The sequence below is a fragment of the Pseudoliparis swirei genome, chromosome 5, assembly GCF_029220125.1.
Source record: "Pseudoliparis swirei isolate HS2019 ecotype Mariana Trench chromosome 5, NWPU_hadal_v1, whole genome shotgun sequence".
Taxonomy (NCBI): Eukaryota; Metazoa; Chordata; class Actinopteri; order Perciformes; family Liparidae; genus Pseudoliparis; species Pseudoliparis swirei.
In genome coordinates, this window is record NC_079392.1 from 20,746,297 (window position 1) to 20,773,101 (window position 26,805).

At 41.5% G+C, this 26,805-nt stretch overlaps 1 protein-coding gene across 1 annotated transcript in view; it reads left to right on the top strand.

Moving 5' to 3' along the window:
* Window positions 1-603: 603 nt before the first annotated feature.
* LOC130193801 (probable voltage-dependent R-type calcium channel subunit alpha-1E) overlaps window positions 604-26,805 on the top strand; it is a 66,934-nt gene continuing 40,732 nt past the window's right edge. Inside the window, 5 exon segments of the mRNA XM_056414548.1 lie at window positions 604-870; window positions 8,514-8,619; window positions 8,844-8,983; window positions 24,857-24,960; window positions 25,682-25,840. Of these exon segments, the coding sequence (XP_056270523.1) occupies window positions 605-870; window positions 8,514-8,619; window positions 8,844-8,983; window positions 24,857-24,960; window positions 25,682-25,840 (775 nt within the window). The 5' untranslated portion in view covers window position 604.

A 26,805-nucleotide genomic window follows, 5' to 3' on the forward strand; every position in this document is an offset into this window, starting at 1 on the left:
GTTCGCGCGTGGAAAATGACAAAGTTGTTTTGCTTTTGTTTCCGCTCGTCCTACGCACGCAATAGGATAGTGCTCTTGTGGTTGGTGGTCAACAGAGAAGAGGAGACGGGAGACAGGAGTGATGTGCTCTGAATTACTCAGAGGACTGCTGCTAGTTTATTTAAAACCCCATGGATCAACCTGCGCTCGTGCTTCTCGCTCAGCGGACTGAGGATGGCTGAAGACGTGACCTGTTGAAGCCTTTCTTTCCTATATTAGTGTTTGGATGGGAATCAAACGCGTTGAAATTAATCAGTTTTTACAGCTTCATTCAAGACGACGGATTGTTAAATAAGGCGGAATTACTTTTTTGGATTACTTTGTTTAACGCAGAGCGACGAGCGCCTCTAATTGGACCGACTGGAGGTGAATCCGTGAATTTGTAAAACATATTTTGAAGTTGAGGAACACTGAATTCGGTATTACTTTTTTCCAAATAAAACTGATGATGGACTAAAACTGGTCAGGATCTCGCCCCTCCGCCGCTGTCACGCCTAGCGCAGCACCGCGCCCTGCTTAGGAGACTATAACCTCCTTTCCCTCTCCCGTCTCCCCTCCTGACAGAATGGCCCGGTTTGGAGACGACGTCCCGGGCTTGTTGAGTCCGGGTGATGGAGGGTCCGAGCGCAACCGGAACCGCGATGGGGCTACTATGTCCACAGGTGGCATCTCCCCTGCCTTCAAGCAGACCAAAGCGCAGCGTGCCCGCACCATGGCCCTGTACAACCCCATCCCGGTCAGGGAGAACTGCTTCAGCGTCAACAGGTCCCTCTTCATCTTTGGCGAGGACAACATGGTCAGGAAGTACGCCAAGAAAGTCATTGAGTGGCCATATCCTTTTCTGCTTCATGATGTACGTGAAGCAATGTGTGAAATATACAAACGCATTCGTGGCAGATGTGAAAGGAGTCCTGTAGGAGTGAATGACTAAGGTGGGTAAACGGCGTCACAGTGTAACAAATAAACAACAAGTGTATCATATTTCCACAAGTGAGCCAAATTGTCTTCAGTGTCTGTCCCCTAGTGTCTCTTTCAGCACCATGGACAGTGCACACAGGGCGAGACGTGATACATTCAACCAACACACACAGACCGTGTGAGATACTCTGAGTTCAAAGATTAATTGATTCACTCATTTTAAATATATCCAATACTGGGAATTAGGAATTGAGAAAGTAGAGTATGACTTTTAAATCAGACACTCTGTTTGTATTGTTTCATAGGTCAATAATCCAGAAGTGGATCTAATTATCTAGAGGGTTATCACTTAACTATTTATAGACAACTATGTATGCAGAAGGGGAGGAGATGTCAGAAAGTGGATTAAAGGACGACAGAAGAGTTTTGCTGTTTATGGTTGTAAATCTTGTCTGTACACAAAAGGCTATTCAGACCTGCTGTTGCCACAATACTCACTAAATGCAGTAAATATATCAAGCTCAAGTAGAGCAGCAACAATCCGTTGATGAATCGAGTCCTCGATGGACAGAACATTCATCAACAACTTTTATGATGTGTGATGAATTGTTTTGGTCATTTTTTAAGCAAAAAGAACAAATATTTACTTCTTCAATATGATGGTTTTTATTTTTTTCAGTTTTAATATTGCATATAAAATTAATATGTCTAAGCTTTTGACTGTCGATCAGATAAAAGGACAAAATTTAAGACATCTTCTCGGACTTTGGGAAACTCTGATGAGTATTCCTGTTCAATGAAAGCTTAGTTGCATGGAGTTGCAGCCTTTAACTCAACCACTTACCAACTCAAATGTATACCACTGTCTGCTTATAGGTGCAATACAGCATCAGAATCAGAATCATTTATTAGCTATTTATTAGCATGCAGTGATTAGTAAACTATTTTCTATGTAAAGATAGAATCTAACAGCTACCTGAGCAGAGAATGAAATCGCTCTCCCTCTTTGTGTGTTGTAATCTGAGCTTCTCTCCTCGCTGTGTTGGCATAGCCGGGCCGGCTGCACTTGTTTCTAGTGCATGCATGTTATGGCTCAGACTGCTCTCCATTCTAAATGTGGCTTTTATCAAAATATGTGATACAAAACATTTGTATTGATTTTCAAATAATGATGTCACATTAATGATTATTTGGCTCCCTTCTCAAACCAAATGACTCGCTCTTCCATGACTTACTGAAACGCGACTATACATTATTTCCTCTTCCTGTCGTTGAGGAGGACGACGACACGCAAATGTCTATTGGTGTTTGTGCTGCTGCTGTGCAGCTCACCAGGTGTCCGGGCCAGGTGTGGCCTCCTCTCCGCTATTGTTCTGCTCCATTCAACAGCTTCCTGACTGACTGACCGGCCTACTGATTATAAAAACCCAGCAAATAGAATGAGTGGGCCTCTTTTGTTGATCGCTGTCTATTGTTGTTTTCGCTGGGCTTGCCCATCTATTGAGGTGATTAAAAATAGAGACTGGATGAATTTCAGTCAATAGTTGAGGAACAAACGGTGGAGGTGTGTGTGTGTGTCTGTGTGTGTGTTAGTTATCATATCATATTTCATCCCCCTAGTGGTTGGGTCATAAACAATAGTGATGGTATAATTGCACCGACAGGCACATCTTCTGTGTCAAGAATACCATTTTAATCCAAATAGTACGTGTGCTGCAGTGACCAGAAGGAAAGCATCCAGACTGAATAACCTCCAGGTAAATGTGCTGTTGTGGAGGGAGTGTCTCATTACACCTAATGAGCTCTACTGTATCTGATTAACAGACATTAACAGGCATTATATGCAATGATGTCTGATCGCACTGTCATATACTATTACAACAAGTATTACTCACTATTATAGTCAGACTATATTATACTGTTTACGAATATGGTTGGAATAATGCTGACCTGAGTCTTTCTATGATCTGGTTGAGATGAACTGTGATGAGTGGCTCTCTATGTGAATCATGTGGGGCGACTGTGGGTCAGTGGTGAGCAGGTCTCTCTTCCAATCAAAGCATCGGAGGTTCAGTCCTCGCCCTAGTCGATGTGTCCTTTAACAAGACACTTAACCCTGAATTCCTCCCCGTAACTTTGTCTCCGGTGTATAAATGTTAAGTGTCTTTGAGTACCTTGAAAAGCACTATACAAATTAAATGGATTAGTATTATTATGTGTGGAGTGGGAGTATTCATTTACAGTAAATACACAAGTATTTTGTTTAAATGTCTTTATGCAAATTATACTTAGACCTGCAAAAACTGATAACTCGGGGACAACAATTGTGAACACAAAATTGACATACATTGCACTTCTAAGCTAATATGGCAAATTTGTTTTCAATTAGTTGCCTATTGACACTTCCAGCAGTCATGGAGCAACTTTTACTGAACCCTGAGTGAGTCCCTTATCAACTCCTGAGGTAAATCTGTCTCTTAGGCTTATAATTGCTCATCTATGTTCACAAGTTAGCAGTTTAACCTGATCCCTTAAATTTAGCATAAACCTATTTATATTCATAATTCTTCCCGTAATAGCCTTTAAAGTAGGAAAAACCACCCTAAAACATTCTCACTTCTCGTTGTCTGAAATGCAAATCGGTCCTCACAGAAATAGAAATATAAGAGCACACACTCGCGCTCTCTCTCTCTCTCTCTCTCTCACACACACACTCACTCTTTCAGCAGGACATCTCCTAAAGGTCAGCTATGAGTTGCAAAACAACATGCCGCTGTCTCCTTGCTGTAAGAGGCTATTTTTTCTCTGAGTGCTCAATTTACAGCAGATCAATTTAGGAATTATCCAGAGCCCGAGTGCTGTGGGCTTGTGAGAGTCTATTCCACTCTGTTCTGATATTTACATGAGTACATATTCCGCCTTATATGTTTTGGAAGAGGTGGTTAAATGTGTGTATGCGTACGTCTGACTGTGAGCCCCCTGTACCTGCCTGAGGTTGTAGTCGATGGAAGGCGATCAAGGCCTGGCAGGGAAGAGGAAGAGCTAATTAAGTCAACGGCCTGAGATTTGTGCGCCAGGCCTGGTGAGGACTGACAGCTGCTCATCCTGTCTGATCCCCACTGAGATCCCCCGCAGAGGGAAGTTTCCCATTGAGAAGGTACACCTCTAAATAATTTATATGGCTTTAATCGTGTGTTTCATCAGGGCACACTAACCATGTGCTTGCTAGTTTTCAGACTTTGAGTTTTTAAATATGAATGGTAGACATTTTAAGTACTGGCCACTGTTCTTTTTGAGGACTGTCCGTGCATTTGAAACCCTGGTTTGGCCGAACCCGTATTTGAATTGCAAGAATGTTAATGTGATTAAGTATGCATTTAAGGTTGTAAATCCTTTGCAAATGTCTCTAGAGCCAGCTTCAACCTGAGAAAGACCGTTAAAGTCCCTCTAAATGGCATCCTTGCATGAAAGGAAGGAAATGACCCTTAGAGTTGATATGGCCCTACTCTCATTTATCTCCAATTACAAAAACAGTTTTTCCGCTTAGTGCTTGCATTTTTTTAAACTTCTTTAATTAGAGTAGATTTTCTTGAGTGAATAGATCTGAAGAAACTAAACGACTAAATGTGGCCTTGCACTATATGCTTAATATGCACTGCTCTTAAATCTGCTTACAGAAATGTAATAAAACCAATCCACAAAACATCACATGAAGTATGTGTAACCCTCGCCCTTTAGTGTGAGGACTGTTTGTCCACCTATTTCCTGAAAGAGAGGTGTATATAAGAGCTAGCTGTGGCTCAGAGTTGACATGGTTTACTGCAGGATGGCTGCGACTCCCTGAACTATCGCCGCATTTATCCTCAGGATTGATCATCTGGCTCAAGCAGACCACTGAGGTGTAGACGTGATGTGGAATTGAAGATCGATTGGACAATGTTTGGTGCCGCAGTCTGTGAAATCCATTCTGTTGACAACATATTTTACCTTATGCATATTTGAATAACAGCGCAGCAATAGAGATGTAAATTGTAGTTAATCAGTCTTTTCATTCCTCAGGAGGAAATAGAGTTAATTTGACTCCAAATGGTGATTACACACTGGGCCTAAGCGTATTCACAGATGCACAGGGCCTCACACTCTGTCTCCGTGTCTATTTTTACACGCATGTTTGAGTAGTCGGCAGAGTACCAGCGTCACTGTGACTCACAGGATTGCTCACGAGACGCCGCACTGCTAAAGCTGGTAGACGATCCGCGATCGCCGTCACGCTCCAGAGCAGCGCAGAGGAGAGGAGATGGGTTCTGGTTAAAGACACTTGTTGAGTGTGTAATTTTGTGCAAAGTCGACATTGAATTTGAGAGAATTTATTGAAATGTCAGGGTCAGGGAATCCAGTCAGTCATAACCCGACTCTGCACTTCAGCTCCATTGAGCTCTTTAGCATCTTTTTCAGTTGATTGATTTGGTTTTCCTCTTTGCTGTTTTGATTAACTTTTCCATTGCATCGTTGGTTGTGTCATGAGTGCTGTACAGCAGCCAATATTATCACTGACTACCAATGTTAATAATTGTTGTAGTAGTAAAGTTACACAGAGCCATAACTTTGATATTGGTTTGGCTAACATGGCCCTCAGTCAGCGCTCCAGCATGATGTATAATCTTGCTTGTCAACTCGGTGCAAAGTGAAGGCCCTTTCTTCATTTCTTCCCTCTAGCAGTTCCCAGTTCCTTTTGAACTGAGCATGTTTGCTCCCTCTGGTCTGTAATTTTACTTTGCATGGCTGAATTTTTCTATTTCTTGGGAGTTTTTCCTGATCCGATGTGAGGTCCTGGGACAGGGATGTCGTATGTGTACAGACTGTAAAGCCCTTTGAGGAAAAGTTGTAATTTGTGATAATGGGCTATTACAAAATAAACTGAATTGAATTGAATGAAACTAAATAACTAAAAAGCCAATTTTGGTTGAGGAGTTGGCAGAGACATACAATATAAATGAGAGCTGAAATGAGATTGAATGTTTGACTTTACTTTGTGAGGTTGCCAGAAACACAACTTCAAATTAATGTTGCTTCTCTTCTGCTGGATGTGTAAAAAATTGTTTCCTGCTTACCCCAAAGTGGTCAAAACACAAGTTCTAGCAGGTTCAAGGTGCATCCTATAGTTCAGGTACTCATACTCACAACAAGGAGAAGTGTATTTGTTTCAAAGTCAAAGTCAAAGTCAGTTTTATTTGTCAATTTTCAGCCTGGTCTCCCAGAGGGCAGGAACATTGAAAGTAATAAAATCTATATTAATGCATCACTGTTAATACTATTTAAGTAATGACTCCACTTTGAAATCGTGTACAAAGTCAAGACCATGTTTCTTAGCTTTGATAATATTGATAAAGTCTTTTAGATGACTGATACGAAACTGTTGTAGCTCTTCCACGTCCGTCATATAGTGTTGAAAATTAGCCTGATATATAACGATTTAGCCTCTGTGTGTGTGTGTGTGTGTGTGTGTGTGTGTGTGTGTGTGTGTGTGTGTGTGTGTGTGTGTGTGTGTGTGTGTGTGTGTGTGTGTGTGTGTGTGTGTGTGTGTGTGTGTGTGTGTGTGTGTGTGTGTGTGTAACCAGAGGTAGTTCAGGTGCCCAGTAACCGTCTTGTCAGATTGACTTTTGGCTGGAAGAGAGCCCTGTTGCCTTGGATACCTCTGTCTTTCTTCCTTAATTCTCTCTCTTTCCTCCCCTTTCCTTCCTCTCTCTTTCCTCCGTCTCGCGTTCCCCCTCCTGCTGTTTGTGTCGTGTGTGTTCGAGGGAATGCAGGGCGTGGTGAATGGCTGCTTCTGAAGCGAGGCTCGTTATTGTCGGAGGGTGACTCAAAAGAAATATTTTACTTCTCGAAAAAACACACAACCCCTCAGCCCGAGACAGTTGTTGTGCAGTGAAAACACTTTTTGCTTTTGGTTCTCGTGCTCATCATAACGTTCTCATTGCTGATGGCTGCTGTGGTTTCATTTGTCTAAAGATTTCTCTGCGATAGACTTGCAATGACTGAGTCAAATCTGTGGCTCAGGCGAGTTTTAAGTTAGAATCCCTCCGGGCTGGTGGGAGTAAGATTATATTTGCTTTGTTTATGTCCGGTGTCAGTCTTATTTGGTCCCATTGCCTCCTCCTCACCAACCGGTTTAGCAAGCTTCTGACACACTAAATAGCCATCGTCTTCACTTCCACTGACCTCCCGTCATCCCCCTTATCACTTGTTGCGTCCCTCTATTGCCGTTGCCTCCTCCTTACTTCCGCTCTCCCTCCCTGTCTCCACTCTGCAGCTTTAAGCTCCCTTCCTTCCTACCTCTTCTGCACATAACCAGCAGAATGGGGACTGCCCACGCAGAACTTTAGATAAAGAACACATTGCTGGCTTAGGTCAACCCCAAAGCGGCCGGTGTTGAACCGACAACCAACACAGGTCCCCTAGAGCAGGCACTGAAGCTTGTAGTCAGTGACCCTGTTTATGGGATCACGTTTAAGGCCCACCCGATCATCCCTCCTCCATAAGCCCTCTGTTGCCTCAGTGTGTGTGTGCGTGTGTGTGTGTGTATGTCGCTGTCTGCTGCAGCTGACCCCACATAATGTTTAGCCTGCGTCTGTCTACGGCCTCGAGGCTCGTAACATGCAGGTTAATTCTGTTTTGTTTCATGCAGAGGATTCAATGTGCGCCTGACTATCAATGCTTACATGACAATGGAATTGCAGGGCTGCTGCAGGGTTTCATTCTAAGAGCATATACTTTCCGGACTGTGTATAAATATCATAGAAAGATTTTTCATTTATTAAACTATGTACATTTCCTGAGCTTCTGTTGTGCTGGGGTGAATAGACCAACTCACTTTTGTGTTTGATGCTATTTTCTTCTTTAAATAATTCATTACATAAAGGATGAGGCTGGAAATATACTTTATATTTCTTAATTTCAAAAGATTCTATAAAAAGACCAAAACCAACAACGAACTGTTGTCACTAACAAGTGTTTGTGTATCCAATGTCTGATATAGCTTATTCCTCTGTGTTTAAACTTCCACTGTGGATCAAAGCCTGTTAAAATAAGCTCCACTGTTGCACTGGGCGAAACATGTTCCCTTACTACCATGAACATGGGCACTGTAGTTTATTTTGAGTTGATCCCATTCTGTTGCCGGAGATGCTCACGAGTGCATCAGATCTGCGGCTTAAAATAGTCCTGAACAAATGCACTATTTACTCCTTTCGGAGCAATGTTTGCTAAAAGCTACAGTGTCTGGTTGTTTTAGTAAATTACCAAACCTTTTATATAATACAAGTATATATTCATGACCTGATTTTAATAGATTCCCTTGGACTTGATGGTCTGAGAACCACAGTCAGAGTGGGTCACGCTGAGAGACTCACTAACATGTTTGGTTTTGATCTTTAAATGGAATTTGTTGCCAATGACACAAACATAGAATATGACCAGCCTTATCTTTTCAAATTATCATACTTTACCAGGCACTCAATATTAGGTCGGTCAAAAGTTCCTTAACTTGGTCCTTCCACTCCGTTTGAGTACATGATCCTCACCACCATCATCGCCAACTGCATCGTCTTGGCTCTGGAGCAGCACCTTCCTGGAGAGGACAAAACCCCCATGTCCAAGAGGCTGGTGAGTTCTTCACACATTGAAACTTCTGCACGCACGACCACACTTCCCACTATTCCCACACTTCCCACTCTTCCCCCTCTTCTGTCAAAAGACGAATCTAAACAGCCTCTGATGGAGCCTGTAGATCCTCACGAAACCCAGACATGACACCTCCATGCACAGTGCTTCCATTCCAGTTAAGTGTAAGCCAAGTATCCCTCTGTTTATCTGCTTCGCTCTTACAGGAGAAGACGGAGCCCTACTTCATCGGGATGTTCTGTTTGGAGGCTGGGATCAAGATCATCGCCCTGGGCTTTGTGTTCCATAAAGGGTCCTACCTCAGGAATGGATGGAACATCATGGACTTCATTGTGGTCCTCAGTGGGTGAGTCGACAAGCGTGTGTGTGTGTGTGTGTAAACACGTCTTTGAATGCAGTTTTGTGAACCAGGATTAGCGTTCGGGATTGAAAGGGATGGTGATTCTGTGAGCTTTTCTCTCTTCCAACCACCCGGTGTCCTTGTGATCTCCTCTAATCCCCTGAAACATGTTTAACATACACGGACAACCCACCAAGAAAAAAATACTGCAAGAAACAACTACCACAGCAAAATGTATTTCTTCTCAAAATGTTATTATTGTCATCTGAAGAAAAAACAAACAGATTATTATGGTTTTATGAAAGAAAGCAAAAATGGAGCTCCTGCCGCCGTGACAGTGTAACTCAGGAGCCATGGCAAACATGACCTCAAGAGGTATTTACATCTATTAAAACTGCACATGCCAAATTGGGTACTTTTTACTGAGGTCCCCCAAGACCCCAACACATTGTTATTTTTTCGATTCAAATATTTAAATCTATTGAAATGAATCATGAATAATTGGATGAGAGAATAAAGTATCTCTGGAGTCTGTGGACCCCAGTTGGTAGAATATAGGGTTATGGTTGCAGTTATTTTAGCTGCTTTGGTTGCTCAAGTTTGACTAACACTTTCTTTGTTGCGTGATAGTTTAAACTGAATATGAATACCGGCTCCCTTGATATTTGGTCTTTCATTTTTATTTCACTGCTGCCAAATTAAAAGGAATCCGTTTCCTGTGAAGAAGTAACACAAGGAGTTGTTATCGGGAGTTATGATCTCATTTCAATTTGCTAAATTACACATTTGGTGTTAGTGAATCTGATTAGCATGAGTTTTAATTATATCATAAATTTGCTTTTGAGTTTCACCTCGACGACAAAATTTTCTAGTTCTTTGTCAATTTTATGATGCTAACTTTTCCAAGTCTCATCTGCTATATGTCAGAAATCACATTATAAATATGAACTCCTGTCTTTGGGGGTATTTCCTACCATTTGGTTAAGATTATTTTCAAAACACACCATAGTTCATCTAAATGTCTTTATAAATGGCATCAGTGCACCCTAAAATATTATCCTTGTTTGACCACTTCATGTGGTAACTGTCGGCACTTCATTTCCTTTTAGAAAAGGACCAGTTGAGAGTCAGTGTTTGATTTCAGATTACATATTCGCAGTGCTAAAGACCCTTTACAGTATTTCAAGAGTAGTTTACACCCCAGGGGCACTGCATTTATTGGTCTATTGTAGAAAGTCACATGTATTTTTTCAAGAAGCAGTATATTTCGTGAACTATGTTTCTAATAGGCAGGGATCTTTTTGAAAAAAATGACTTCCTTAACTACAATCTGTTCGCTGTGCACCTTGTTGGATTAACAACCAGCTGACGTCATATTCCAAGAAGCTGTGTGTCCTGTTGAGGTGGTGAACACTTGGAAACCATCACCTTACCCTGTACTTAGAGCACATCAATAACATGTTAGTTATAGGCCTTAAATGCCCCGGGGGGCTTATGTCTACATTAGTCTGTTCTGTGGGGGAAAGGTGTTACGTAAAGGGCATTTTACAGCAGTTACAAGAAAGGTGCCTCACCGTCATAGCAAAGAGAGGAAATGTTTTAGATTTCTGCAGATTAACCTCTCTCTCTCTCTCTCTCACACACACACACACACACACACAAATGAAATATTAATCAATTCACAGTGCAGAAGTACAATGGAAGACAGGGTTCTTAGAGAATTCTACATGATTCTGGGTGTTAAATAATTGATGAGCCGAGCTCTGGCTTCTTAACAATCCTCCACCCGCTGTTGGAGAGAGAAAGGGTGTGACATAAGAGGAGGAAGGAGGAGGATAGGAGAGAAAGAGAGAGGGATGACATCAGGAAGAAGTGTTGTGGAAGACGGGAGGAGAGGATATGGCCAGAGAGCCTCCTGCCCCTCTCGCTTGTTGATCAGTGTGATGTGTGGTAAAGCAGTTGAGGAAACCCAACCCCATGGCATGTGACTAAACGACCCAAACCAGAAGCTTAATTTAAACACAGTGAGACAGACACATGCTCATGAATTGTTTTAATCTCACCTGCCTGAATGGGGTCAGAGAAGAAGACACCGAGGCGTGTCCAAGGGTGACAGATTCTGCAATCACATTTCACCCGTCCGCTAGTGTTGTGTATCGATCAGGAAGTAGGTATTGATGTGTGGGCTTCTCCGGGTACCGGTGTCAGTGTGTGGCGAGGCTAAAGTAATTTGTAATGTCCAAATTAATGCAATCTAATGCAATGCTAATATTTCCCAAAACAGTTTTCAAAAGGAAGATACTCCTTTTTCAAACACAAGTTCAAAATGTTTTTTTTGTTGGTTCAATTTAAGCTACTGATTGTGACTTAAGGAGGAGACGTGTTTGATCTGGATGGAATAGCCTTCCAGCTCTCTTTTTATTAATATTCAGCATGAAGAAGTGAGCTGCAGATAGACTCCCCTCGAAATGATCATTCTGACTACAGCAAAGACTAATTAATTAAAATGTTCTCGCTCTCTCTCTTTCTCTATTACACACACAGACTATCCAACATACACACTCACATGGACACATTCACTCACCTGCAGGCCGCCACTCGAGGTTTGCAATCTTATTAGAGAGTGAGTGAAGATTATAAGAACTGCTGATCATTTGAGATGAGTCACAGTGCTAACTATCAGTTAGTAATTAGCAGTGTTGGGCAAGTTACTGAAAATTAGTAATTAGTTATAGTTACTAGTTACTTCTTTTAAAAGTAATTTAATTACTTTACTAGTTACTGTATATCAAAAGTAATTAGTTACTCGGGAAAGTAACTTTTAAGTTACTTTCATGTCTGCTTTTTTAATGTAATGAACAGTACTGAACAGTCAAACACAATAAACATATGTTGTAGACCTATTTATTGCAATCAACAGGGCAACAGGCCTTCAAATCAAGCAGTAGTACAAAAGTCCCTTTTAATACTTAACTTAATACAAAATAACTGTCTCAGTCATTTAACAGTGTTTTTTTTACATTAGGCCCAATGAAATAAAAGTGATTGGCCTACAGTATTAACACTAATTAAAAGAGAAAACAAAGGTGCCTTGAGGTGCTGCATATAATTGAGGGGGGGGGGTGCTAGTGAGGCGTGTACGTGCTGATCTGGAGTCAGTTTGGTAGGATTTGGGTATAAATATATTATTTCATTTAAAATATGGATTTTTATTTAAAGATATTCATGTAATTTGCATGCAAAATAGGTCTACCCGAACCAGCGGACAAAAAATTCAACCAGCGGCAAAAACCGCGGACCTGGCAACACTGGAAGTGGCTGTCAATCACAGTGTGGCACCGTGCATGCTGGTCGAGGGGGCGTGCCTGTGATTGGCGGAGTAGAGGGGAGGCGGGGTTAACCTGTCGTAAAACGGAAGTTACGGGTGGTTGACGGGTACCGTTGTTGTTGATGTTCGAGCTGCTGAGCTGAGAGGAGCACGCTGTCTGTGTTTGTGAATGCCCAATAAAGGGAGGAATAATAACGTCGTCCCGTCTCCGTGTCATCAGTGCCATAACGTCCGAGACGTTACAATATCATTGCGCCACCAAGGTCCTGCGATGTCAGATCAGAAGCAGCTAAAGTCGGCCTAGCTTGTCTTCTTGTCTGCAAGTGTTCATTTTTCACAAAAGAGAGTAACGCGAGTAACGAACTCATTTAAATTTCAGTAACTGTAACTGCGTTAGTTGATTTAAAAAATACTTCGTTACACGCTCGTTACCGCTAAAAGTAGTGGAATTACAGTAACGCGTTACTTTGTAACGCGTTACTCCCAACACTGGTAATTAGGAGGCCTCTGCAGACCGGAGGGGTCACAGACTGTTACAAATACAGATACAGACTCCCCAAACCTGTACTCACACATGCCGTATGCATGCAAACATGTAACCTTGATGCACAGTATAAACAAATGTAGAGTAGTTATTAATTTAACATATTTTTGGGGCATTTTCTTGCCTCTCTTAGCCGAGCTGTGTGCGCCTTCGGGTGATGTCATGAACCCAGACACGAGGGCGTTAGATGTTCCGACGTTTGTGAAATTTCAACAACAAGCAGAAAGCAGAACTAGTGGTTATTTCTTCCATGGTGGCTGACGGAAAAAATAGAACTGTTTCCACGGAGTAAAGCCACAGAGATAAGCCCCGAGGCTGTGCAGATGGAGGTGGCAAGAGAGGGCGATTCCTGGTGCTATCAGCTTCTGCAATCCGTTCTTTATTAGCCACTCACTGTCTTATAAAATATATTGTGAGTTCTTTATGAACCCTAGTGGGGTTAAAAGTGCACAGAAACCCAGCAAAACGGGAAACTTTCTGGATGTCATTAAAATAATATTCAGTGGCCACCGGTGATTATATACCTGTTGGGCCCCAAACACAGAGGGATTCTGGGTACATCCACAGGTGCAACTTGTCCCTTCAGGCTTGGTGAACAGCAAGTAGTCAAAAAGGCTCAGACTTGCCAACCACACCGATTACCTGTCCGTTACTCATTCCTTCAGTACTATGAAACCCATCATCTGTGAAGCTTATAATGTTCAGTGTTGTCATAGAGGTGTTGGATCAACTTGCATGACTGAACTGAGCGGACTTTTATTCAAGGTTTATATGCTTGAGTCATAGAGGCAGAAACTCTAATTTACCAGTATGGGAGAATGTTCTCCTCTGGGGGGTGAATACACTCTCACTGTGAGCCCTTCCACAGTGGATACCTCTGACTCACTCAACATTGTGTTTGGACATGTGTAATTATGGAACCATTTGCTAACGTGTCGACGCTTGAGGTCATGACTACTCCAGTAAGCTGCCTTGGTGTTTCAAGATGGTCTGTATCACACACACACACAGAGTGAGTGGGAGGGACATATGACAAAAACAGATTGCCCTCGCTGTTTCCTTAAAGGCTGTTATCTTGCAGCTGAGGACTGTTGGAACTGCAATTCAAATAGCGGGGCTGCAGGTTTTCTCAGGGATTCACGCACGCTTCACCGGTCTGTGACTCCTACATGGCAAGTTGTGAAGGGAAGTCAGAGAAAAGAGGAGGCTGAAACCAGGAGATAAACAGAGTAAATAAAAGACATGAGAGAAGAGATAGAGCTGGAGCAAATGAGAAGGATGCCTCTATACGTAATATGCGTACTAATTGGCACCTTGGCAGTCTCATTCGCTGGCAAGCCCTCCATTAGACTGGCAACAGTTGGCAGGGGGCGACGCCCACCGAAGGGTTGTATCACCACTATGTGCCAGACACTTAGAGGGGGATGGGAGAGAGTGGTGGAGAGATGGAGTTAGCTCAGAGGGAGTTCATGAGAGTAAGGATGAAGAGATTGGGAAAGAAGAGCATAACGGAGCATTTCCCTTTTCCCACTTCTGGTATCCACCCGTTCCTGCTAAGTCGAGGTGGCTCTTTTTCTTTTTTACTTTGTAAATTGAATCTCAAGACATTGATTTTGTAAGGCTCAGACTGAGTCTTAACATGTCTCAACGGTCTCAATAGTTAATTGTCTTCTCTTTGCACTGCGTTTTAGTTGTAAAATAAGCAGAAAATGAAAAGTTAACTGGTTGTTAAACATAATAAACTTGCGGACCATGAGACAATATTTCCAGTCCAAAATCCTATTAAAAATGCATATTTTTTGGGCATGTTATTATATGCTATTTAGTGTAGTGAAGAAAGGAAATAAGAGGGGAGAGAGATGATATGCAACATTGGTCCCCAGCTGGACTCAAACCAGAGATATTGCACAAGCATAGAACAAGAGGACACCGACAAGTCACCATCTTTTTTATTTGTGTCTAACTCCTCTCTTCAGCTCCATGTGCTACAACTGCATGTCTTTTAGCCAACAGCATCGTCGGACTGTTTGGCAGTCATACAGCTGTTAAACTGTCACACACATACACACACACACACACACACAAACAGATACACAGATAGACCTGTCGTCACTGGCTTCCAGTCCTGAGGTGTCTCTGGTCAATGCCTCTACAATTAGACCAGACCAGGATATACTTGTCTTTTCCTGTCGTCTGATGGGGGAATGTGCTTATTCATTTGCTTATGTGTGTGTTGGCAACACTTTTCTTTCACTTTTCAACATGAACATGGACGTGAATAAGATGAAGACAGAGTGTGCAGCAAGTGACATTCAAATGACATCCTTAGAGGGAAATTGGTGTTTTAGCTTTGATCCTGAATTAAGTGAGTGAATTATGATGATGGGAATAGACTCACGCTGTATGCCCCTCTCTCTCTCTCTCTTCATGTTTCTCGCCATTATAAAGAGGCTGAGTGGGCCGTGAAACAAAGACTGTGTCAAGGGCCTTTATACAGTCTAGTCTGGGATCTGATCAGTGGATGAGGTGCTATCCTAAGATGAAAGCGGTCCCGCTGTTAACAGGAACTCAGTTCAATTACTAGACTACAGAAAAAGGGTTGAGCAGAAATTCACAGAAACATTTGTCCATTAGGAACTGGCAATTTGTGCTGACAACTCCAATTTCAGGCAGACAACCCGTTGGTGAGTGCCCTCTGATTTGCTCAGGCTCCGGTTGAAAGACTTGCTGAACGAGATACACTTGGAACAGAGTCTTCCCACAATTTACAGACGGAGTTTAGAATTAAATGATTTCTTTCAAAGACGGACAGAGATGGTGGCGCAGCAGGTGTCAGCGCCGCGAAGACTGCACTCCACACACCGAGTTGTAAAGAAACGTTGTTCACTTCACAGGGAGACGGGCTGACATGCACACTGCACTGGGTCATAACAACATACTGTTTGTGATATGAAGTGGGATTACTGGAGATGGAGCTGTGCCAAGAAACCGTGGTATCCGTGATAGCCTCTAAAAAGTCAAATGTGGTCTTCCATAGGCCAATCAGGGAAACATATTACGCTTGGGGGAAATAATGTAATCACGGCCGGTTGGCGGCGTTTGCTCTTCCAGCCCTACATTTTTGGAACTCACAAAATGTAATCTGATAAAAACATAATTTACAGGTCTAGGGATTATACAAAGAAGGCCAATTCGCTGTTAAATGCGATAGAAACAGATGGTCTTAAAAATCATTTGAATATATATTTTGCAGCTAAATAAAATGGTTACAGAATATTCAACTACCCTTTTTTTATATTGCATGTAACTCATTAGCTTTTTCTTTGCAGGGCTTGTACAAAGGCAATAAAGTAGTCCATGAATATGAGATATGAGTTTACAGAGGATTACAATCCCCCCATGTCATTGTGGAAGTTGGTTTATGTTTTGTGTTGGTTCCACCTACAGTGTATGGGCGTATGGGTTACACTTGTTGTCTTTTTGATTCTTCAGAGTATAAACGCCTCTGGTCATGTTTGGAGCGCACGTGGCGTCTATGAAAAGTCGCACTTTGACGCCAATTGTGAGTCTAAACAAAACTTAATTTGTGCTCGGGAGCCATAAATACACCAACTTGTAAGTTACGGTAACTTGACTTGTAAAAGTCTACAATTGTAAAAGTTATAAACCAACTAAAATCTTGAATAAAATTCCTCTCAATATTTCAACAGTCCTGTATCACAGAGTTCGATTTCAATTTTCTTTGTGGTCTTCGCTGCAGTGACCGTAGATGAGCTGTCAGGCGCACAGCGGCCAGTGGAGCGCTGCGCCTCCATCTCCGCCTCCTCCTGTCACCTCCACAGAGAGATGTCTTATTGATGGCTGTCCGCTTCAAGCAGAGACGGCAGGCTTTTTAAGAAGTAATTGCCGGTCAACAAGCGATCCTGCTCCTCAGCCACTCTGTGGGTGTGATCCAAGATAATACAAACTGTCCTTTCTATTCTCACAAAATATTGGTCAGGACTATATGCAAATCTTCGCATCTTGATGCTAATGAACAGAAGTCACCTGACTGCTGGCTCTGTGATGGGTTGACCCAATTGTTGCTCCAAAGAACCTGATTCTAAAAGCCCCAGCTAAAACCTTTTGTCTCTGTTTTCTTTTTTCTTTCAAAAGAATAACTTGCTGAGCTAAACGAAACACTTTGGGGATGCAGTATTTTATATGGCAGTCAGTTTTTGTTTTAACCAGAATCCGATGTCTTCTGGGAGGTGTCACAATCAACTATCAGTGTTGTTGGCAAGAGAAACGTTTCTACACAGCCCATATGGGAATCCCAAGCAGAAGTAATTTGGAGAAATAGTTTTTAGCCAGCTCGCACCCGTATCTCCTCTCTTCACTTGGTTCCAGGCCATGAATGTGTTGGAGCGAGTGCTTCTGACAAGCAGTGAGATTGAATGGATGAGTGTCCAGAGGGCAGCGGTGTTAAGTGAATCAGAGATCATTCCAGAGACTGCAGGTTTGAAACATCTCCAGTGTTCAGTGCACCATGATCCAGTGTGCTGAAATATCAGTGGCATAAAATGATGGAGAGTCAGAGTTTAGATGACTACAAGATCACTCCACAATGTCGTGAAACAAAGAGTCTCACTTATCCTCAGTCTCTCAATATATTGGTTCAAACCGGCACCGTCACAGATATTAAAACCCCTCTAGAGCTGTAATGGTGACAGGCCGCCTGGTTCTTTTTCTCTTCTTTTATCAATCAGAAAATCAGAAAATGTCCTTTGTGAAAAATGTGTTGCACTTTTTTTAGGGAGAAATGTCTCTTTCCAAAGTATTTGTTATTATTATATGTTATATATGCTTAAAACAGTGTGTAAAGTAAAGAACCGTATTTTAATTTTCATCAGGTTTCTCTTTATAAACCATTTAAAATGAACTTGTATACAACTTTTCACATTGCAAGAATGACATTGAACCTATTTGACATCTTCTCAAACAGTTGTTTTTGCCTGGAGCTTTCAGTGTCCATGTTACAGGCTGTTATATGTGTCCATGTTCAGACGTTTCAGAGATTTCTTTAGCTCCCTGAAGCAGTTCCTGTTCAACTGGAGTCCCAACCCTGCACTCCTCACACATCCAGTGCTTTTATGGCAGAGAAAACGCTGCCTTCTGTCTGTTCTTTTCCCAGTGTCCTTATTTTTGTTTGTTGGGACAGGAAAGTGGAGGAGTTACGGTAATTTACATTTTGCAATTGCCGGCGCCAGACAGTGCTGTAGAAGTGTTTTAAGCCCTAAGCTTAATAGAAATAAGGTATGACTATCTTTAAAGACCCTGACCTGCAGGAGTCTGACTACTCTCATTATATGATTCATTTCTGTCATGCATTGAATGTGTTGTAACATGTATTTCATTCATATCCATCCTGGGAGAGGGATCTCTCCTCTGTTGTTCTCCCTCAGGTGTTCACCCCGTTAAAGGTTCTTTTGGGGGAGTTTTTTGTCAGTACCTGTGCGAGGGTTCTGGGCCAGAGTACAAATTGCATATGAAATCAGTGATCATCCTTCAGCATCCATTATGTACACTTGGAATATTTATTAAGATGACAATATGTGAGGGGCATTACATGTGGCACAGGCTTTTCTGAGGACACCATGTTGTATCAGTACATTCAGCACCGAAGCAGCTTCGTGAGCTGTGTTTGGTCAGTCGTGTCATTACCAACAAGCAATGTGTTGCATTTGGCTTACATTGTCCACAAGAGACAAAAACAGAGTTCAAGAATATATATTGTTCTTGAATGTGATATTGATATGCACTTCTTCTTTTTTTTGAACTCATTTTTAATTTAGTTTTCAACAACATAACAATATATATTTTTATTTTTCAGTTGTATGTCTTGGTACACATGGTATTCAGGTACAGTGTACAACACAGAGAGAACAACACACATCAAATGGTGCTCACACCATGAAAAGAAAAGAGGGTAATAATGAATAGATTGGATAAAAGATCATTAAATATAAATAAAGTAATTAATTAAAATAATAATTGTCCACTCCTGAGAGTAGTGTTGTCTATGCTATGTATGCTTGCAGAGAGGATTGTGTATGAAGTGTGTGCACAGAGTAAAAGAGAGCAGTTCAACCAGAGGGCCGAGCAACATACAGCACAACAACATATATACTTCTGCAAGTTTTCTTTATAATATAGTCCGGCAGAAACATTTTGAATGCAGGACTTTTGCTTGGAATGACATCATTCTTCTGCATTGCGTTATTGCTACTTCTTTTGTGAAGGATCAAGAAACGTATTCTACCTCTGGCATATGAAATTGAATTTTGCATTTTATTTTCAACTTGCATTGCCGGATGTTTGTTTTGCAATGTGTATTTCCAAATATTTAACTCTTTAATTCATCACTGTTCTTGCCCTGCCTTTAATGGAAGCATACAGTATGTAGGCAGTGATCATGATGTTATGCAACGTTTCCATTGTTCTCATTGGTTTTGTTTGTGAACTTTTGAGACCTCGAATGAGTTGCTGTGCCACCGCCAACGACTCATCTCTCTCCGCACTGCACGGAATTAACATTTCTCACTCTGTCTTTATCTCTCTTGCTCCCTTTCCCTCATCTCTCCCTCTCTCTCTTCCAACAGATGGCTAATAAATCATTTACCCAAATAAATTATTCATTCTAGCCAAAGAGCAAACATTTACCTAACTGACACATAAACCAATATGCAGGCTGATACTCAACTGATTCACATAAAGCGAGGCCAGTATCTCAGGCTGTTGAGCAGCAACATTCGATCTTGCATAACAACTTGAATATTCTGCGTGTGAATGATTGATTGATTGATTGATATATTTATTTGTCGTTTGCCAGAGTACAGGTACAAAAGCATCGAAATTACAAGAAAGGGTGGATGAAAGATTACAGCATAACATGAGGGAAGAAGGCGAGAAAAAACACCAACCCCCCGACTATGCCCCGAGAGGGGTACAGTGTGGGAGCAGGAAAAAAACACCTTAGCACATAAGCACATACATTTTAGACATGACTTGCAACGAGTAGGAAGGGGGGAGGGGAGGTAATCCAACAACTGGGTGATCTAAGCCCATCCATTGGGGGCAGAAGGTAACCAGCACCGACAAGCAGCCGGTAGAAGGGTTCAGTGTGTGTGTGTGTCTGTGTGTGTGTGTGTGTTTCAGAGAGAGAGTAAAAAGGATAAGGGGGAGGTAGAAATGAGAGAGCACACTGTGGAAGGCGAAGAGGCTTATATTAACTAAACCAACCAGGGCAGCGCTGTAGGAGTTCCTCCACACAATTCCTTATTCTGTCAAGACGATCTGTTGAACCCACCACCCACTGCACTATGGGCCACCAGAGGAGACACATGGATTCATGGTCCTGCAGAATCACAGGTCTTCATAACACACAAGTGTATTAGAGGTTTAATTGTGTGTTGTCGATGCTGAAAACTGAAATTAGTCAAGTCAAGTTATCTAACTATTGATATCATCAGTCAGAAAATATAGTTGAGTTTCACAGTGTTATACTGTATTAGTTAATGTCCACATGTTTTTATTCCGCTCAGCTTTACCAACTCATGGTGTGGTTGTCTCTCCGTAGAGCTTACGCTGATGCAATCTACTGCGAGTAACGCTGACATTGACTTTGACACATAATGACTATATACTATATATATATTTTGCTATATGGTATTTTGATTTTTCTTGAGTGGAAAACCTTCCAGAAGTCAACTATCCAACTGAGAACAATATCTTTCATCACCACTGTTTGGTGTCATCAAATATCGTGTACAAAAAAGTCCTCCATCTGACCTTTAGACACATAGAGATCACTAGAGAGATCTTCTTATTTTTACAGCAGATATTTTACAATTTTTACAAAAGTGCAGTTGTAATTGATAAAATTGATAATAGCAATAAAAACAAGCACAGTGAAAAAGGTTTTCGTAATAAACAGAATCTTGTGATGCACCACAATTATCCTGTAGCCCCTGAGCTGAGAACGAGTGGCGTTAATCGCACCTGCTGTGGAGTTGATATCACAGCAATAGGCAGGTGTGATCATATCATATTAGTTAGCAGCTTGACAGTGACGTGGAGAATAAGTCACAACGTTATCAGTATCACAGCGTGACGGTTGTCACAACAGATTAGTCACGCAGCTGCAAGCTGTCACTTCTGCATGGTGCGTCATCGCTTCTCACTTATCGTGGCTGACAACTCTGACCGGGGCATCAGCGCAGTTCACTAGCTGTGTGTCTCACACAACGCCCACATGCACGGGCAGCGTGAACAAAGATGTCCTTCTGCGCGACATCTCCCGGCGACTAAAAACGACTTGATTTACTCAGACACCTTTCAGATGTGTGTTGTCTCTGGGATCAGGTGAGGTGTTCATGAAGTGACTGCCGGGGTTCGATCCATCCGAGACGCTCTCTTCCCCATCAGGGCCAAACTGAAGCTCACATTTCAACCATTGAGGTTAGTTGGCAGAGGAACAAAAGATAGAGAAACTTGAAGCGATGTGGGAGTTATAAAAGTTGTTGCTTCTTAAATGTATTTACATGAACACACTCATATTAAAAGTATCATATTACCTCCTCTGGTGCACCAATAGAAAGCTACAAGTAACACATTGTTTAAACACAAGTGAACTCAACTATTTGACATCTGTGTTCTCGGCTTAGTTAATAATTCAACCAGCCGAGAACACAGATGTCAAACGGTTGAATTCGTTTTACATCTGTGTTGAATTCTTTAAAATTAAGAATTTAGGTGGCTAGATTTTGTCAACAACTCTCCCTGGAAAATCTGTTTCCCGGGATCATCGAGCCTCTCAAACCGCATGTCTGGCCCACTTCCTGAAAAGGACCAATCAACCAGTTCGAAGAGATGGATACTTCACCAGGGCAGGAACGCCTCACCCCGTCTTGAAATCAAGTCGGTAGCCTGGTAAACTCAACAAAAAAATGTTGAGTGATTAAATCATGTAATTGGGCTCTATTTATAAACTCTGTTCTGTGACATCGCTGTGATGACACTCGTATAATTCTCAGTTTTTCAAGTCAAAGACGAATTCGTGTGACGTCACTCGGACGGACAAGGACGAGGTGGCTAGATACTTCACATGATTTAAGCCCTTTTTAAAAGCCTGACACGGATGGAAGGCCTTTATCTTTTCTTTTTTTTTTCATTAAATATTTTTGTCATGATTTCGATTTCGATTATCTATGAATAAGATATGAGTTTTTAATGTAAGTTTAATATAAGTAATATCATTTTAATAATACGTGTTTACCATCACATGGAATAGACCCAACATAATACAAACAACAGATGAATTGTCCGACATTTGGGAGAAGGGAAACTACAGGGTGGAGATAAACTGTCTGCCAAATACTTCTTTCGCGCCAACTCAGCCATGTGTTGTGCTTCTCGTCGCTGATTTACATCTGCCAGTTTCTGTGGCCAACCTTCACCTTCTTTATAGAGGGTGCCAACGTCCAGACGGCGGTAGTGTGAAGCATAGCTGTCATAATGATGATTGGAAAGCACTTTGGCGGAGCAGAGTGCAGATCACTGGACATTCTGGCAATGTTTTCATCTAAATCCATTAAATAATTCTCATTTCTGCCTGGACTGTGTATGTAAAGTTGTTATTATAATTCTTTGATATAGTATGTCCAGTTTCCTGACCACAGCAGCCTGTATTAGATCAGTAAGATTGGCATCAGGCTAGACCAGTTCCGCCTGAAAAATGTAGCAAGCTAGCAGCTCCCACTGTGAATAAAGTGACATTTTAAAAGAGCGATATATCGCACACGCGCAGAGTGATGTTTTTTTAATGCTGTTTGTTATATCTTTTGTTTCACTTAAGCTTTTTATTTCATGTACCCTGCAATACATGGTGGCTTACAGACCAAATCCAGTTTCATGTCAAAGCGATTCGTCATCCTCTTCAGCACCATGGACAGCTCTCAGGAGATGTGTACGTGTACTTATGCTTCGCTGTAATTCTGGGAAGGTTTATGCGTAATTTACACAACAAATATAAACATTGTGTCACACTGGAACATCACACAACAGTGTCAGGACACAGACAAATTCATATTGTTTTGTCTGTGCATATTTCAGCATACATGAACACGTACAGAGAATATCTTTACATCCAAGCAATCTAAACTATGAATATCTAGCGTGATACGGTTCTATTGGCATGACGGCGATACTGACTTCCGGACAGCAGCTCAAGACACAGCCACAAAAGAGGCTCCGGCTCACGCCCAGCTGCTAACATACTATTTCTAGCTGCAATGTCTCTTTCTTATTTGCAAGCATATTTACCTCCTTGGCTTAAAACAAGCAGACAATTAAAACGCCGCTAACATGACTGGAATGAGTCCAGTTGGACGTTGAGAGCAAAAATCCTCTGAACTGCAAAAGGTCGTTATTAGAAAGCGGGACCCAGGACATCCACTGAATAACGGTGGACTAAATGAGGTAGCCATTTTTAGACCCGCCATCCCTTCGTCTCCATAACAACTAAAGAGCAGCCAGGACTGACTAATGGTCTGAGGAAAGATTGAGAGATGGAGGAAGTGGGGGGTGAAATGACAGAGGTGGCAAGAGGCAGCAAAGGGGGTGATTGGGGTAAAAGAAGGGAAGAAGAAAAGTACAAAGAAATAGTTTGTTAGGGGTGAAAATTGGAAAGGGAAGTACATCCACAGGGATATATAGATAGAGGTGTGAAACTCATGAGAATAATTCTATTTCTGTTTTTGTATGGATGATGGTGAGCTATATTTAATCTTTCTCTCACCTCATTCTCTCTCTTCCTCTCACTCTCGCTCTCTCTCTCTGCATGTCTTTCTTCTGTTAATTAAATCAGATGACGCTCTGTGCCTCCTAACACTGTAGACGGGACTAATTTTCACCGCTGTGTCACAGTAGAGTAACTGGGTCTGCGTGGCTGTTTTGCTTTGTGTCATATCAAGTATGCCATCATCTTAGAGTAAATTACAGAAAGATGTTGTTTAAACATTGTACTGCACACATATCATATGTTTAAAAGGCTGCGCTTTTGCATAATCCGCCTATCCACTACCTTGAGATGCCTGGCAACAACTTTTTTATTTTTAACTTTCTTTTTCATTCATATATTTGTTTTTCTCTCAGTGGGCAACCAGGTGAAGGGGAAATAAATAAGTGTGTTCACTTCAGTGGAAAATGGATAAACAGAGTCAAAGGTGCCAGTATAATTGGGATGGAGGTTTGTAAAAACAGGTGGAGGAAGAAGTAGTGCGGAGAGGAGAGAGGTTTAGGTATGAAGAGCAGGATATTGAGGGTACAGAGAGGAGGAGAGAGAAAAGGGCAGCAGGAGGGCAGACTAATGAGGAAGCAGAGGGGTGGGGTGGTGTGGGGGAGTCACTGTCTTTCCTTTTCCTCATCAGTCTGAGGGCTGAAGGCCTCAGAGGTGTATTTAGAGGGCAGGAAAATAGATAGAAAACAAGACATGGTAACAAAATTAACTTTTGTAGGACTGGCTTTGTGTAGCAGAGAAGAGGTCAGTGTGATTGTGATATTTGTGTGTGTGTGTGTGTGTGTGTGTGTGTGTCCACGCATATGTTTGTCTGCGAGCTTCATGTCTCTCTCGTCTGAGAATGTCGTGCCTTCCCTTGACAGAGCTGCTTTCTGTGTTCTTCTTCTAAATAGCAGTTGTCACAGCCATCGCATCCTCCCACACAGCCACACAGCCAAAAGCCACAAAACACATCCCTGTTGTGTTCTCTCTGCGTGCTGGAGACCCCACACTCCGTATCTAAGCTCTGCAGCCATCCTCCAATGTGTGTGATGGCCCCACTGTGTGTGTCTCCTTGTTGACGCTACTCCACAACAGATTATAAAGCGTAAAATTGGAGCTCTCAAGACAGTGACAACTGAGCCATGTGACTGTGTGTGTCTGTTTGTGGGTTTGTGTTGTCCTCTGCAGGATCCTGGCCGCTGCAGGGGCACATATGAACATCTCAGTGGACCTGAGGACCCTGCGGGCGGTGCGGGTGCTGCGACCCCTCAAACTGGTCTCAGGCATCCCGAGTAAGTACCACATTACATCAATATCCTTTTATTGCTAAAGTCAAGAAAATAAAACTCATTGTCTCGCTCCCGTTGGTGTATCTCGCCATGAAGGCAGTGTTTGCGGTATTTGGTATCTGATCAGGTTTTTATATATTGCCTCAGAAATGTAACCCTCCAATCCAATTGAATGTTTGTGAACCTCAGACAAAGGGACCACTTTGTTCTGTTTTTTGCAGAAAGCAGTTCTTACGAAAACTAAAAACTACCTGCGTAGTTAGATTCACGTGAGAGTGAACCTTTTTAAGTAAAGTCCAATCGCAACTGTCATTTGTATACACTTTATAAATAAAGGTTGAATTATTCACCGAAGTCCTCTCTTAAATTCCTGGTCAATATTACCATGAGGTATTGTACTAACCAATCAAATAATCTGCTGATGATCTTTGTTGATAATAAAGTGATGGTTTGGTTACTCGAATATCAATGTGTGGAAATGTCCACATGCTCATCCAACATCTTCAAGTTGTTTGTTTTGTCTGATCAACAGTAAAAAATCTAAAGATATTCAATTTATTGGCAGAGAAAGTAAAACAAGTAAATATTTATCTGAGAAGCTGGAATCAGTGTTTGCTTGCTTACATTACTTGGATGATTAATAGATTATCAAAATTGTTCCATTCTATGTGAATAATTAAATTGACAAAGTGCTTCAGCTCTAATCTGTGTGCTCTACTTGTAGGTCTGCAGATCGTCTTGAAGTCGATAATGAAGGCCATGGTTCCTCTGCTGCAGATCGGTCTGCTGCTCTTTTTTGCAATCCTCATGTTCGCCATCATCGGCCTGGAGTTTTACAGCGGCAAACTGCACTACACCTGCATACCGCAGCCTGGAATACTGGGTACAGACACACTCATTGTATTTATGTATATATATATATGTGTCTCTATAGCCCACAGGTACATGCTGCACATTACATGCAGTATATGCATAGTAATGCAACATGAGCAGATATATATCTGGACCGGATGTGCACAGTATGTACATCTGGGATTAGTACTTAAATGTTGCTGTGTGTATGGACCAGTAATAGTTATCATTATTACATTCTGAATTTAACAGTGATTAAAAGATATAGATACATATATCCCCCTCGAACATGTGTTCTTGACTTAAAACTATGCCAGTTCAAATATAATTGTGTGCCATATTATTAGTTGATTGATTATTTTATATTATTTACACGTCACAGCTTTTGTCTGAAAATTTTATTTGTCTGGCAATGTTGGCTCTGTTCAATCATATTCTATAAATCAAAAGAACAGATTCAGAAAAAAAGAGAACAAAATGTAATTAATTAGATTTGTTCATAAATAAAAGGAGGTTATGACGGACAGTTTTTAAATTATTTCTTAAAAGGACAGAACCCTTGTATTGATTAATTACAACACCCTTCTATCTAGTATTTCACACATACAGGAAATCCAAAAGATGGAAATGTACAAGTGTGTGTTAGTAATAGTAAGTTAATTTGGTATAACTTATTTGTACCAATTCAGTGTTGCAGTTAAGATACACACATATACATACATACAAACACATTATGCAATGAATTATACTTATTTGTGTTGTTAGCCAATCGTAACATCTTGTGATTACTGTTATCCAGATATTTATTCATCTTAAGCAAAGTAAAATAGGAAATTATCTCAATAACTCTGACACACACTGATGGCATAGATATAACAAGAGAGAGCCATTTGTAGAAAGGGCCTGAAATGGTTGTGATTAATTAATAATTGAAAACGGATAAAAGACAAATTTATGAAGATTGTTTGTCAGCAAACTGCATCAAAGAGAGAAAAA